Source organism: Arvicanthis niloticus, chromosome 6 (genome assembly GCF_011762505.2).
Source record: "Arvicanthis niloticus isolate mArvNil1 chromosome 6, mArvNil1.pat.X, whole genome shotgun sequence".
Taxonomy (NCBI): Eukaryota; Metazoa; Chordata; class Mammalia; order Rodentia; family Muridae; genus Arvicanthis; species Arvicanthis niloticus.
The window spans coordinates 16,986,969-17,001,141 of NC_047663.1; the positions used below are offsets into that span (position 1 = coordinate 16,986,969).

Sequence of the window (14,173 nt, forward strand, 5' to 3'; positions counted from 1 at the left end):
GGGGCCCAAGCTCACATGCTTATAGGCAGGAGTGGCCTGTCTCCTGAAGAGGGCCAGAATGGCGACGGGAGGAAGTACTCCCAAGAAGTGGTCCCAAGGAAGTGCTCCCAAGGAGTGGTCCCAAGGAAGTGCTCCCAAGGGCTCAGAGGCAAAGTGGCTACAGAAACAACCTGACAGAAACCTGCCATTTGTCTCTACAGGGACGCGGGAGTCAGACTCCACAAAGGAGGAGGCAGAGACACTGCTTTCTCAAGCCTCTGGAAGGTTTTTATTTGTTTGCTATTCTTTTTCTTTTTCTTTTTTTTTCCTTCTTAAAAAAAAAAAAAGACAAACAATAATAGCACATTTAGAAAATCGAGAACTACAATAGAAGTTCTGTTTTTGAGTTTTTGTTCACCTCGCCTGGCACTGGGACACAGGAGCGGGCACCCTCCGTTCTGGCTGGGTCTCTCCTCTTGAAAAGGTGCTGAGTGGCTCCAGGAGCTGGGTGCTGGTCTCCTAGGCCACAGCAGATGGTAGTACCTGGTGCTGTCCCAGGCTACAGCTTCTCCATCCCCCACCAACCCTCTTCCCTCTCTCCAAACCAGAACCAGAAGCTGGAGACATTAGGGAACTTTTTTTTTGGTCCCCACAGGGGACTCTTTCAAGGACAGAGCCCTCCCCTGACCAGCAGGAGATGACACCCTGTGAGTGGATAAGGTGTCTCTCCAAAGTTCCAACTTTACTCCTGCAGACACCACACCGGTGCCCTGGTTCATAGACGTGAGCCACCTAGGCTCCCCCCTGCCACATCCTAGGTCCATTCCAGCAGGTACAGGAGTGACAGATGCTTGGCCAGCCCCTTCAGGTGACCCCCACCCAGAGAGAGAGAGAGAGAGAGAGAGAGAGAGAGAGAGAGAGAGAGAGAGAGAGCCCAAGTCCCAGGGCCCTGGCTCAGAAGGAGGCACTGGGTGAAAAAAAGGCACAAGAGCAGGGTGAGGAGACAGAGCTGATGTGGGAGAGGTGACAGAGAGCCACGGCAAGGGACAGGGCAGGCTTTCCAGGCCTACAAATAGGAAAGAGTTCTAGGCTGCAGGTCAGCAGGTTAAGGCTCAGGGATCTGGGGAGGAAAGGCATGAATAAGCTCGTGTCCCTTCTCATATTACCTCCAGTTACCATGGCGGTCCAGGTCCAGATGACTAGATCCCAGGCCCAGGAGAAAGGTGACATGACCCCCTGCCAAGTCTCAACCTAGCCTCTGTGGAAGGCTGTGTACCCTCAACCCATCGCAAGCTAAGCCCCCGGCACCCAGTAGCAATTCCCAAGGGCTGCCATCCAGAGACCAACTAGACTGGTGGGTGATGGGGACCTGCAGACCTGGGGCCCCTGCCTCCCCAGCTCCGGCTCCACCCTGACAACGCCCTTGGTTCTATTCTTGTTGTTCGTTCATTTCCATGTCAGACACCAGGATGTTCTTCTCAGTAGCCTCTGCTGGGCCAGAGCGGCTGCTGCGACTGTAGCGGGCCCCCTCGAAGGACCCACGCTCCGCACTCCGTCTGCGCCGATAGAGGATGAGGGCCGCAGTCAGCAATGCCAGGAGGAGCAGCACCGCTGTCAGCACCACCACCAGGGCCACCGGGTTCTCAGGAAGTGCTGCTGAGATGGAGGCGGGAGTGCACGTCATGTCACAGTCCCGCCCACAGTCCCGCCCACAGGGACAGAGGATCTAGTGAAGGAGCCACTCACCTGATGGCAAGAAGCTGTTCTCTTCCACTGTAGAAGAGGGAAGAGCCAGAAAAATCACAATCAGTCCTTACAGAAATCATAGTCACAATTTAAATAAATGCCTGCGAACTGCTTTGTGAATGTCACTTTGCAAACTCACGGAACCTCCCGCGACTCTAGGACCTGGCTATTATTCCCATTTTGTATATGAGGAAGCTGAGGCCAAGGATTTCAAAGACTTGCCTCAAATGGAACAGGTGTGTGTGTACAAGCAGATACTTGTGAGTGTGTATGTATGTAGAGGCCAGAGGTCAATGTTATTGTACTGTGTCTTCCTTTTTTGTTTGTTTGTTTGTTTGTTTGTTTTTCGAGACAGGGTTTCTCTGTGTAGTCCTGGCTGTCCTGGTACTGTGTCTTCCTTGATGGCTCTCCACCTTGGTTTTTTGAGGCAGGATCTACCACTGAACCTACAGCCCATGGATTCAGCTAGACTGGCCGACCCATGAGCTCCCAGGACCTATAAAACACACAAACACATATCTCCCCTTCTGTTTTAAGGTTACAGATGTGGGCACTGAATGCTGGGCTTTTATTGGGGTGCTAGGAACCAGATCCTCATGCTTGAGTGACTTTATAAACTGGATCATCTCCCCAGGCCTCAGAGTTGTTAAGAGGGTGTCCAGGACTTGATCATCCCTTGACCCTAACCACTATAGAGTGAAGGAGCTTGCTGGCCTCTTGGCCTGCTGTGTACTTTGGAAAGTTAAGGTCCTGTGTCAGTCTTCGATACAAACTAATGTACCAGATGTCCTCCTGCCCAAAGCAGGTGCCCCTGTATACCAAGTAATCCTAGGCCCAGTTGTGAGCCCAGCTGTGGACTGACCATGTGCCTTCTTACCTCTAGGGAGCTTGCAGACAACTCCCATGGTGATGTTGGTACAAGCACCGGGGCGCCACAGTCCGCTGCTGCTCTGGATCCAGTAGCAGCTATTGTGGCTAAGCATGCTAGGGCCTAGGCCAGGGGGCCCCCAGTTAGAATAGTTCACAGCTGTGTTGTCTTGCCAGACCAGCATACCTCCTGTGGAAGGAAACCGTTGGGAAGGTGTGGAAAGGGGAGCAGGTGGGGGTTTTATGCGTGGCAGGGAGCAGGCAGGTTCTCATTAACCTCTTCCACTCCTCTCCTGTCACAAACCTGGAGATAGTGGCAAGCACCTCTCTTGCAGCCTAAGCCCTTGTCCCTTCCCTTCCCCTGCACAGAGCACCCACCTTTGGGGTTGAAGTTCATGCCCAACCAGGCACCTCGACTCTGGGCTTCAGCTGTCTGCAGGTGCTCCCAGACAAATACATTCTCCATCTCATCCAGAATGGACAGAACTGTCCCACCGGCTGGACACAAAGAAAGCAGATCCTCCTTATGGCGATGGAGCCCCTCCTCCAAACTACCCCCCATTCACAGCAAGCCTGGCCCTCTTCTCTGGCAGCCGAAGTGCAAGATGGTGTGAATCTCAGCACTTGTGGACCGTGGGATATTCTGTACATGTCACAGTATGGTCTATGTATTAAAAAGCAAGGAGGAGCTTGAAATAAGCATGCATAGGCAGAAGTGAAGTTCCTGCTCCAGGCCCCAGAGTTTGGGATCCGGGCTGGTCTGCTCTCACCCACCTTTCTGGCAGCGCTGAAGCGCCTCCTTGTGGCCCAATAGTAGCTCCATATGGAAAGAATAGCAATGCTCCCTGAAGGGAATCCAGGACGAGTCAGCCAAGCCCTGAGGACAGCTGCCTCGGTAGCTTATCCTTCGGGGAGGGGGCCCTGTTGGAGTGCAGGATTGTGGATGTAGCCCGAACATCCTCCCAGGACCACCTGCACATGCGCGAGCCTTATCTCTAGTGGGTGGTACTCACCCCTGCTCACCCCACACACTGCCCCCTGCAGCTTGGTATCACAGCTGGTGGTGCGCCAGGTTCCATCCACATCCACGTAGGCACAGCCTCCCGACTGCTGGGGCTCCCCGTCTTGCCAGCTCACATAATTCAGAGGCTCCTCTGAGAGCCAGGAATACCTCCGTGAGCCCTGAGTATTAAGTAGTCATAGGTGAGAATAAAGGGAACAGACTCTTAAAGTGAAAAGAGGACGGGAAATCTAGGCCGAAGGTAGGGTGGGGGGAGGGGACGCAAAATCTTGACCTAGGAGCCTACCTCCTCACTGGCCAGCCCGATCCACAGTGGTGCTTGCAGCCCTCGGGCAGCCTGTGTGAGGAAGGCCTGGGTGTAGGGATCCGGCACGTGTGCCAGGCTGGCATTTCGGCTCTCACACAGCAGGAGAGCATCTTTCCAGCGCAGCGGCTTCTGCAGCAGCCGGAAGGTGCGGTTGAGGTAGGAGAGCTCAGTGCCCGGGGCAGGGGGTGTTGCTGCTGGGGATGGGCTCAGCGAGGGGTCTACAGGGAAAGGGGGCGGGGACTCAGACTGAGCTCCGCCTCCCTTGCCCCGTTCCCAGGTATGAGACTAAGCCAGGGAAAACCAGACATCAGGCTCAGAGCACGTCTCCACTGGGGATGGCCAGTCACCATCCTTATCAATGAGCTTTTTATTTGCTAACATGCAGAAGGAGCTGGAGATGCCTTGACATTGAACCTCAGGGATTCTGACCCTAGACATAGCAGCACACAACCTTCCTCCTGAGACCACCTGCTTCCCAAGCAGACATATGACTCTGAAGGGACCTCTAGGGCCCCTGAAAAGAGAAACAATGTTTGGTTCCTTCTGGCCCTGCCCAGAGCAGCTAGCCAGTGCCGGAGTGTCTCTGTGCAGCAGCGGCAGGTACCTGTGCCCTTCTGGCAGATGAAGCCGTGCGTCTCCTCTGTGCAGCTCCGATCATCCCAGCGGCCAGTAAAGTGGGCTGAGGGGCTGTGCAGGATCACAGCACAGCTGGTCTGGGGGGAAGAGGCTACTTAGGGGAACCCCAGTGGCTGCTCCATCAAAGGACAGCTGAGGCTAGAAGAAGGGGGCGGGGTAGGGGAGAGGGCAACAGGGACAGAGAAAAGCACAGTGGCATGTGCTCTCACCGGCTTGGTGCCACTGGGAGCAGGGCTGGGGCCAGAGGGCTCTCCTGGTGCCCAGTTGGTGTATAGCAGAGGTTCCTGCTCAATCCACTGGAAGTCCCTCTGAGAGGCATGCAGGCCAATCCAAAGGTCAAAAGTCACGTTGGGGAGGCTGGCTGTGATGAACGCTACAGTCCCCCAGAAGAAAGGAAAGAGTGATGGATGGGGTGGTCCCTGTTTGCTCTGCTGTAGCCAGTTGTGGGGAAGACACCAACGCCTCCCCATAGGCTGACCCTACCTTGCTCTAAGGGGTTTGCAATGGTGACCAGCTGGGCTTCTTGCTGTTCACAGGAGAACTGTGCCTCTGACCATTTCACCCTGTCCTGGGGGTCCTGGCCCTGGATTCGGAAACACTGTGGGGCAAGGGATGTAATTGATACGCAGATCTACAACCCCATCCACACACCCGGAAGCCCTGCTGGGCAGCCCTCAGCAGCTGATGCTCGGGGCTTTCATACACAGGGCAAAGCCCCACCCTCCCATCCTGACACAGAAGTCACAAATGCCCAAATTCTGATGGTGGTGGGTGGGGAGCTTGTTATTATTTGAGACAGGGTCTTGCTATGTAGCCCAGGCTGGCCTGGAACTCATGATCTTCTTGCCTTAGCCTCTCTAGTATTGAACACTCTGTGTGTGTGTGTGTGTGTGTGTGTGTGTGTGTGTGTGTGTCTGTCTGTCTGTCTGTCTGTCTGTCTGTCTGTCTGTCTGATTAAGGGCCTCACATATGCTAGGCAAGCACTCTACCAATGAGCCAAACCGCTAAGTCCTTGCCACTTCTTGAGTTTTCATCATTGTTTGGGGTTTTGTTTTGAGAAGTTCCTCCTTGTGGCCCTGGCTGGCCTAGTCCCCCACCATCCTCTCTCTAGCCTCCCAGAGTCTGAGTTACAAGTATATATATACACCATTATGCTCAACTTCAAAACACTAAGAAAAACAATTTTCTAAATGTTGTCAAGAGAAAAGAAACCTCGGGTGGCAAGGATGGCTCAGCACCCGTGCTTCCCCAGAAGACCTGGATTGGGATCTCAGTATCCACACAGCCCCTCACAACTGTCTGTAACTCCAGTCCCGAGGGCTCTCCTGCCCTCTTCTGGCCTCCATGGGCATTGCACACATGAGGTGCACACACATACATGCCGGCATTAAATACAAAAAATGAAAAATAAAAATGAAGGGAAAGAATTTTTAAAAATGAACACAGAAAGAAACATGCATGGTTCCATCCACACGTGTCAATGGGCAGAGTGCTTACTGGATCAGCATAAGAACCAGAGTTTGCATCCCCAGTGTCCACGGAAATGCTCTAAGTTTGGGAGCTGCTTGTGATGCCAGCACTCAGGACATGGCAACAGATGGTGTCTAGGGCAAGCTGCTTAGTTAGACTAGCCAAATCAGCAAGCTTTGGGCTTACATGAGAGAGCCTGGCTCTGTATATAAGGCACAGCACCATCAAGAAAATACCCAAGGTTAACCTCTGGCCTGTGTACATACATACATGTGCCAACCACACATAAACAGGCAAAAATTAACCTCTGGTTGGGCATATAGCTCAGTTGGTAAAGTGTTTGCCTGGCATGCAGAGACACTAGGTTCTATTCCCAGCATTGCAAACAAACAAACAAACAAACAAACAAAAAAAACTGCACAAACCTGTAACTCCTGCATTTGGGCCTTCAAAAGTTCAAAGCCACCCTCATCTACATAGTGAGTTCAAAGCTAACCTAGGTTGCATGAGACCCTATCTCAAAAGGGGTAGTGGCAGCGGCAGTGCACACCTTTAATCCTAACATTCGTAAGACAGAGGCAGAGGCAGGTGGACCTTTGTGAGTTCTAGGCCAGCCTGGTCTACAGAGTGAGTTCCAGGCCAGTCTGTGCTACACAGAGAAACCCTGTCTTGAAAATCCAAAAGTGGAAAAAAAAAAAAAAAAGAGTTGAGAACAGAGTGTCAGTCAGTGGGCATAATGGGAGGAAAAGTGGGGACAGGGAAAGGTTGACCACTGGGTACGGTTATGCACAATCTAGTTGTTTGGTGCTAGTGTACAGTAAGGTGACCCCATGATAAAGTGACCTGTGGTGAGATAACTGCAGGACAGAACATATTGAGCATGCCTGTCACGCTTGGGATGACTTCAGAGGGGCAGATGCATTTGCCCTAATTTAAGCATTATACAATGTATAAATATACCAAAGTATTACATGGCACTTCCTAAATATCTATCATTTTTGTGTTTTTATGTACCAGTGGGGAAAAAAATAAATCTAAATGAAAAAGAAATGGAGTTTTATACTGCAAAACAAGAGAATGAAATGTATGCAATCATATGCCCTTATTAAAATTACATGAATATTAATTATTATTTTATTTTTTATTTATATTTTTATTTATATATTATTTATTTATATTATTTATTATTAATAATTGATCAGTCACATGGTCTGGACATATTTTCGTTCTACTAATAGAGAATTTTTAAAGATACTATTTTTAATCTTTATCTGTTTTCAGCTCTGTTCTCGTGCATATTTGACTCCATGTGATGATAGTCTCATAGTACAGAAGTAACTATACATTTTATCTGCATGCTCAAGTACATATACATAAATAACATATACATACATACAGGTTGAGTATGAATGCTCAATATTTTGTCTAATTAATAGAATTCATCATCAAAAGGCTTTGACAACTACTGGTCTAGAAAACTCACCAAAGTATTTAGATAACTTCGCTCCCTGGAGAACTAGGTGCTATACACACTAAGCCACTTTCGGAGGAGCTTCACTCTCATTGGCACAGAGAGGTGTGTGGGGACAGATATAGCTGTGGCCGAACAGCTGGGGAGCCTGAGGCTGGGCCAACACCTGTTCCCATCCTCTCCCCTGGCTCTCCTTGTGTCCCTTCTCAACTCCCTACCTTGTTGAGGAACTGGTTCCAGCCAGAGGGGCAGCCTCCTAGGGCTGAAGGTGGCAAGTCTTGGGGCTGAGCCTCTTTGGAGCTATTGCTGCGTTTACAGATGTAGGGCAAGGCTGTATGGCACCTCTGGTCCCCCCAGTCCTCTGTGAAGGAGAGAAGAGAACTGTTACCCTAGGGTCGGGCAGGGAGCCCTCTTGGTCCCATGCCCTGAGGATATGGGCAGAGCTCAAGCTCTCTGTGTCCTTGGAGCCATAGACCCATCCCTTGATCCTTGGATATAGCCCTTCTTGGATTTGCTCACAAAGAGAAGAGACTAGTTCCCCTCCCAACCCTCCCCACCCCCTGTATCCCTAATCATGTCCCCCTTCTTCATGCTGACAATACCCTCTCTGGTCCTCATTATCCTCACCTTGTCTGGCTGTCATGTACACACACTTCTTGTCCTTGCCGATGGGTCGAGGTTTTCCTGGTGCCCAGGAGATGAAGTTTATAATAGAACCATCTGTCCACCTACAGAGTCACAGAACACAGACAGGCGCGGTCTCCTCCATATGCAGCATTGGAAGCCATAGAACAGAAGCAGGAATGGGGCAGAAGGAGCACAGAGCCCAGGGCAGGCAGAGACCTACAGCCTCTGATTAAAGCCCCACCCAGCATACACTCACCTCTCTCAGATGCCTGAAAACCCTACAGCAAAGAAGTGCCCAGATCTCCACCAATCCCTAGTCTTTCTGCCTCAAATGCCCTAATTCATGTAAGACAGGCACTATCTAGAGTCCTATAGACCATCATATGCTTGGCCCACATCCTGGCCAGTTTTGTTTATAATGTGACCCCAGGTATGACAGGAGAGTGCCAGCATTATGTAGTGCCCAGTGCATGCTGGATGATGTAGTAAGGACTTAAAATTGCATTTGTTAAACAGAACACTGTGACATCCAGCGGCTTTTTGCTAGGTCTTGTATCTTAAGGACACGAATGCTCTATTTTAGTGGGTCTGACAGAGAATTGGTAGTGACATTGTAACCTGTCATACCACATGCCCCCAGAGTCTCCAGAGTAGGAAGCAACAACCAGGTGGATGGCAGCAGATGTGATAACTTAGCATTTTGCCATCTGAAGCTTGACAAACTGGTATCTGCTGTAAATCATCTACACGGTTATGTAGGCAATAGTGTTCTGTACATCTAGTTAGAAACTAGCCCCACCATTGAGGGGCTAGAGAGATGGCTCAGCTGTTAAGAGTGTGTACTGTTCTTCCAGAGGACTACAGTTTAGTTCCGAGCGCACACACACACACACACACACACACACACACGGGACTCACAGCCACCTATAACTGGGAATCTGGTGTCCTCTGTTGGACTCTGTAGGTATCAGCACACTCATGTATAAATACACACATAGAAACACACTCATATATGTATATAATTTAAAGTCAATAAAAATTACAAATATTTAAAGAAATCCAGGTGGTGATAGCAGCACACGCCTTTAATCTCAGAGTTCGGTAGGCAGAAGCAGGCGGATCTTTGTGAGTTTGAAGATAGCCTGGTCTACAGAGTGAGTTCCAGGACAGAAAAAAATATTAAGGGATACTGCAGTATTAAAGAAATAATACAGTAATGATTAACCTTTAAAAATAAAATAAAGCTGGGTATGGTGACATATACCTTTAATCCCAGCCCTTGGGAAGCAGAGGCAAGGGGATCTCTGTGAATTCAAGCACAGCCTGGTCTACATAGGTAACCATGGCTATATAGTGAGACCCTGTCTCAAAATAGAGAAATACCTAAAATAATCACTCTATCACTCTATAACTATATAGCTATATATAATTATACAAAACACACACACACACACACACACACACACAACTTGTTGGCGTTTTGAAGTACTTGTTTTGTAGCCCAGAAATCAATCCCAGGGTCTCAAGAATGCTCGATAAGCTAGACAGGTCTCGTTATTGCCACCTTCAGGTAAGAAAGCAAAGGACAGAAACACATTACTTAAGGCCATGCAGCCAATGAGGAGCAGAGTTGAATTCAAATGCAGGTCTATCTGTCTGTGTTTGGTCAGCACTGACACCTCTAGCTGAGGACACAGAGAGCCACTCACACACATGCCCCCTCTCACACCTGCTGCTCAGTAGTGCTCCCACCTGAAGCGTCCGTCACTCTCTGAGGTGTGCAGGCCGATCCACCAGTGCTGCTCCTGGTCTGAGGACAGCTGGGAAAGGAGGTAGGCAGGTGAGGGTTAGCAGCTTCCCTGACCTCATTCTTGGCCCTTTCCCAACCCATAATCCTTGCTGCTTCCTCATGCCCACCTTCTGCAGGTTTTGCCCCAGGAAGTCTAGTTCCGCCTGGCTGTGAATGGAGGTCAGCTCAGCCTGGAACCACGTGCAGATGCGCTGTGCCTGTGTCCACGAGGAGTGGTGCTCAAAAAACTTGTACTCTGCCTCCTGAAAGCGTACCCACTCCAGACGGCCTGTGGGAGCAGCAACAGCGGTGGGGAAGATGCCAGACCACTAGACAGGCCCTTGAAAGCTCTGGGCTTGGACAAAGCCAGGGCACACAACAAGTGGCTTTCGAAGATAAACCTGGGACAGACTTGATCCTCCTTCCACAACCCAGAAAACAGAGCAGTAGTGTCCAGTGCCAACTAACTGAGTCCCTTTTGGGGTGGAATCCCTGACCTGTTTGGTTTTATTCTGGGCAAAGGTAGAGATCAGGTAGTCTAGGAGGTGTGGCCTCACCTTGTCCACCAATGTCTGGTTCCCGTACATCCACACCTACGCAACAACAGAGCCAAAATGTTATGGAAGAGGGGAGCTGGATTCCCCCAGATTCCTTGCTTCAAAGCCCTTGTCCAGCATCTGCCCCACCCCACCCCACTTACTACCACATCCAACCTCTAGGGATCTTGCAGATCCAGTCAAGCTGTGTCTGGCACTGCATGGGTACCCACTGCAGGGAGGCCAGGTCCAGCACTGCACAGCCTCGGATATCATCGTCATCATGTCGGCTCCGGGCAAAATTGTGGTAGGAAAACTGGAAAGAGGGATGTGTGAACAGGTAACCGAGAAGCCCAGGCTGAGCTGAGAACCGCCAAGCTGGGCGAGCATCCAGTCCATAACTGGATTACTTTTAACCTATCCACATTGGCCAAAATCCCTGCCCATGTCAGGCCCTGCTATGCCCCAGCGGGTGCCCACCTACAACAAGCCCTACCCACCTCCCCATCCTGCCTCCTCCATGGCTTCTCACCCCTAGACCATCGCTCCAGCGCCAGCTGTGACCCTCTCTAGGGTCTCTGCGGTTCAGGCCAATCCAAAACCAATGCTGCTCATGGCTCCCAGGTTCTGACTCACTTGGGTGAGAACAGAAGAGAAGAGAGGTAAGAGTTTCTGGAGACCAACATAGCACCCAGCTGCGGCCAGCTATCTGTCGGACAGTCTCCAGTGCCTGAAGTTTCTCAGTGGACACTGCAAACTGATGTCCAGAAAGCACTGTAGGGGTGTGTGTGTGTGTGTGTGTGTGTGTGTGTGTGTGTGTGTGTTTTCTCTGAAATCCCCTCCCTAGCGACAAGGAGAGTTGGAGCAGATGCCCTGCTTAACTCAAAAATCAGTACCCTGCTTCCCTGGCCCTTGACCTCCTGAGATACCTTGTCCGAGGAAGTCTGCATGCTTTTTCACTTGGGAAATATAGGAAGTTGCTGTGCCTATGGGGGTGGGAGAAATGTAAGGACCTGGAGCTCAGAAAACACGGATTTAGATCGTGCTTCATCACGGACCCACTGTGACACTGAACACATAACTAACTCATGGGTCCAACATGAGAACACTGGGAATGCATGAGGAACAGGGTGTGCCAGGGGATGTGAATAGCATCCATGTGATGAGCTGAAGAGTGGTGAACACGTGTTGCCGTAGTTACCAGTCAAGCGATAAAACCCTGACCCCTGGGAGGAAATATCCCCAAAATTAAGATCTCAGGGAGCCTGGGTCCACTTGGAAATATTTTTTCACTGATGATAACTGATTACAATGCCATGTGCTATAGATTAGTCCTCAGAGCCTCCGTGGCAAAGATGGGATCTGAATACATTCTTCATCCCTTGCCTGAACAGAAGCGCCTTTTCTCCTTGTCTCTCAGGATGGTTACTGAGGGGTGGGTTCTTACCACATGTTGCGGGGCGGTGGGGGTGGGGGGAACCTGAGATGGGAACTGTGTCTGCAAGGACCTTGCTGGCTGCATGTCGCTGCTTAGCAACAGGGTCTCCCATAAGTGGGTCGCCCCTGTGTATCCAACCAAGACTCCAGGGGACCATGGCAACTTGAAGGCAATAGGATTGTTCTGACAGATGCAAGTCATTCCAAGCCTCAGCTGGGCCCTCTGAGGGTACCGTCAATGCCCGCCTTCTGACCCCAATCGTGACAGAACCCAGAATCTGGCAGCTGAGCCTGCCCCCACCCAAGTGCCGGCCACCACACCCATTCAGTACCCAAAGATCTTGTTGAGCATGTTAGCCACAAAATGCTCCTCCTCATAGCTGGCCAGACTCAGCAGCTGGGCCCCCAGCTCCCGGCAGACCCCCAGGGCCTGGATCCAACTCTTCTTCTCCTGCAGCCGCTCTGAGCTGAACACCTGCAGGAGCAGAGCCAGCTGTCTAAGCTATGGCCATGGGCCAAAGGGCATCTGCCACCTCCTCATGCTAAAGACAATTCTATCTCAGGAAAGCAAGTGACACTGTCAGCTCCTGGCAAGAGCCCCTGGACCTCATCCTCAGAATTTCGGTTGGGCTCTAATCCCAATCCCAGCAAGCCACAACTGACTGAAGACAGTAACTCCCCCCCCCCCCCCCCCCCCCCCCCCGGCTTCAGTTTCTATATGTAATAAAAGGCCTTGGGAGCCAGGCATTGTAGCAGATACATGCAAATCTAGTACCTGGGAAGTAGAGGCAAAAGGTCAGAAGTTCAAGGTTATCCTCAACTACATAGTGAGTTTGAGACTAGCCTGGGCTACACAAGAGAAGCTGGACATAGCAGCTTATGCCTGTATCAGCACTTGGGAGGCTAAAGCAGGACTGCCAAGAACTGAGGCTAGCCTGGCTCCTGCAGGGCAGGACCCTGTCTCAAAAGCAAATACTAAAATTTCAAACAACAAAACCAGATTCTTGGTTCCCAAGCTTGGCAAATCGCCAGGCCCTACCCAGACCTTTCAAATCCAAACCTCTGATTGGCACCCAGAAGAGGTGCTAGGGATAGGACCCAGGGCCTTGCACATGCTGTACAGGAAGATTCTATTTTTATCGGGCTCCCCCGGGGTTCTGAAGAACACTCTGGGGTCTGGCTCCCTTAACTCTTCACTCATCTACTAAGCTCTTACTACACAACAAGCCTCGGAATCCACCAGCAAACTCTTCATCCGCAATTACTCTAGTCTGCAGTCTAGGCTGGCACTTCAGGGTCATGATGGTCCCCAGGTTCCCCCAGATGAACTTCCTCAGTGTTCTCCCCACCCCCACCACGTCAATAGGGGTGTCCTACCTTATAGCAGTGCCGCAGTTTGGGGTCTGAAACCCAGCCCTGGGGACAGGAGCCAGTGAGGCTGGGTGTGGGGTCTGGCCCAGGCAACTCTGGTGTCACTGGTGTGCCCAGGCTCTGTCGACAGATGTAGCGAGCCCGGAATGATGTGCAGTTCTTCACCTCCCACAGTCCCATGGCACTGCCCGTGGCCAGAGCCACACAGCCCCCACGTCTGTACCCTGAGAAGGAAAAAGAGCTTGTCTCTACAGGGATGAGCTCGGGGTGGAGGTGGGGGGTCAGCACTCGGGGTGGGGAAGGCATGAGGCAGAGTCCTAGTTCCACGACTACTTACAGTGTGGGGATATTTAGCCTTTCTGAGCCTATCTTATTATATACCCTCTTAGGTTATAGGAAGGTTGAGAACAATACTGAGCCAGGTGGTGGTGGCCTGGCTTTAATCTCAGCACTTGGGAGTCAGACAGAGGCAGGTGAATCTCTGTGTTTGAGGCCAAAAAAACTGTTCTACAGAGTGAGTTCCAGGACAGCTAGGTCTTCACAGAGAAACCTTGTCTCAAAAGAAAAAAAAAAAGAGAGAGAGAGGAGGAGGGAGGAGACTGAAGCTAGCTGAAATGGTACACACCTATAATCACAGTATTCAAGGGACTAAGGCAGGAGGATTGCTGCAGAGTCAGCCTGAGCTACATAGTAAGACCCTTTCTTAAGAAAAAAAAAAAAAAAAAAAAAGACAATGAATGTGAAACTTGAACAGATACTAATAGAAGTATCTGTAACTATGGTGCACCCATCCCCTTTCGTAGTTACATATATATTTAAGCCTCACGTCAACTCTATATGGAATACACCATTATCCCCATTTGAAGATGAAGAAACTGGGGTTCAGAGAAGGCCCAGCGGGCAAATGGCAGTTCCA

At 50.7% G+C, this 14,173-nt stretch overlaps 1 protein-coding gene across 2 annotated transcripts in view; it reads right to left on the reverse strand.

Moving 5' to 3' along the window:
• Positions 1 to 245: 245 nt before the first annotated feature.
• Mrc2 (mannose receptor C-type 2) overlaps positions 246 to 14,173 on the reverse strand; it is a 59,990-nt gene continuing 46,062 nt past the window's right edge. The window contains exons 12-30 of one of the 2 annotated variants that reach the window (XM_034504810.2): positions 13,264 to 13,481; positions 12,219 to 12,361; positions 10,982 to 11,084; positions 10,627 to 10,765; positions 10,471 to 10,506; positions 10,042 to 10,202; positions 9,877 to 9,944; positions 8,125 to 8,225; positions 7,716 to 7,858; positions 5,040 to 5,154; positions 4,766 to 4,929; positions 4,525 to 4,633; positions 3,900 to 4,138; positions 3,606 to 3,774; positions 3,367 to 3,513; positions 2,971 to 3,090; positions 2,603 to 2,782; positions 1,726 to 1,752; positions 246 to 1,632 (exon numbers count right to left, since the gene is read on the reverse strand). In XM_034504810.2, the coding sequence (XP_034360701.1) occupies positions 1,409 to 1,632; positions 1,726 to 1,752; positions 2,603 to 2,782; positions 2,971 to 3,090; positions 3,367 to 3,513; positions 3,606 to 3,774; positions 3,900 to 4,138; positions 4,525 to 4,633; positions 4,766 to 4,929; positions 5,040 to 5,154; positions 7,716 to 7,858; positions 8,125 to 8,225; positions 9,877 to 9,944; positions 10,042 to 10,202; positions 10,471 to 10,506; positions 10,627 to 10,765; positions 10,982 to 11,084; positions 12,219 to 12,361; positions 13,264 to 13,481 (2,606 nt within the window). In that variant the 3' untranslated portion in view covers positions 246 to 1,408. Of the gene's footprint in view, positions 1,636 to 1,725; positions 1,753 to 2,602; positions 2,783 to 2,970; positions 3,091 to 3,366; positions 3,514 to 3,605; positions 3,775 to 3,899; positions 4,139 to 4,524; positions 4,634 to 4,765; positions 4,930 to 5,039; positions 5,155 to 7,715; positions 7,859 to 8,124; positions 8,226 to 9,876; positions 9,945 to 10,041; positions 10,203 to 10,470; positions 10,507 to 10,626; positions 10,766 to 10,981; positions 11,085 to 12,218; positions 12,362 to 13,263; positions 13,482 to 14,173 lie in introns of both variants that reach the window. The other variant, XM_034504809.2, reaches the window with a different exon arrangement.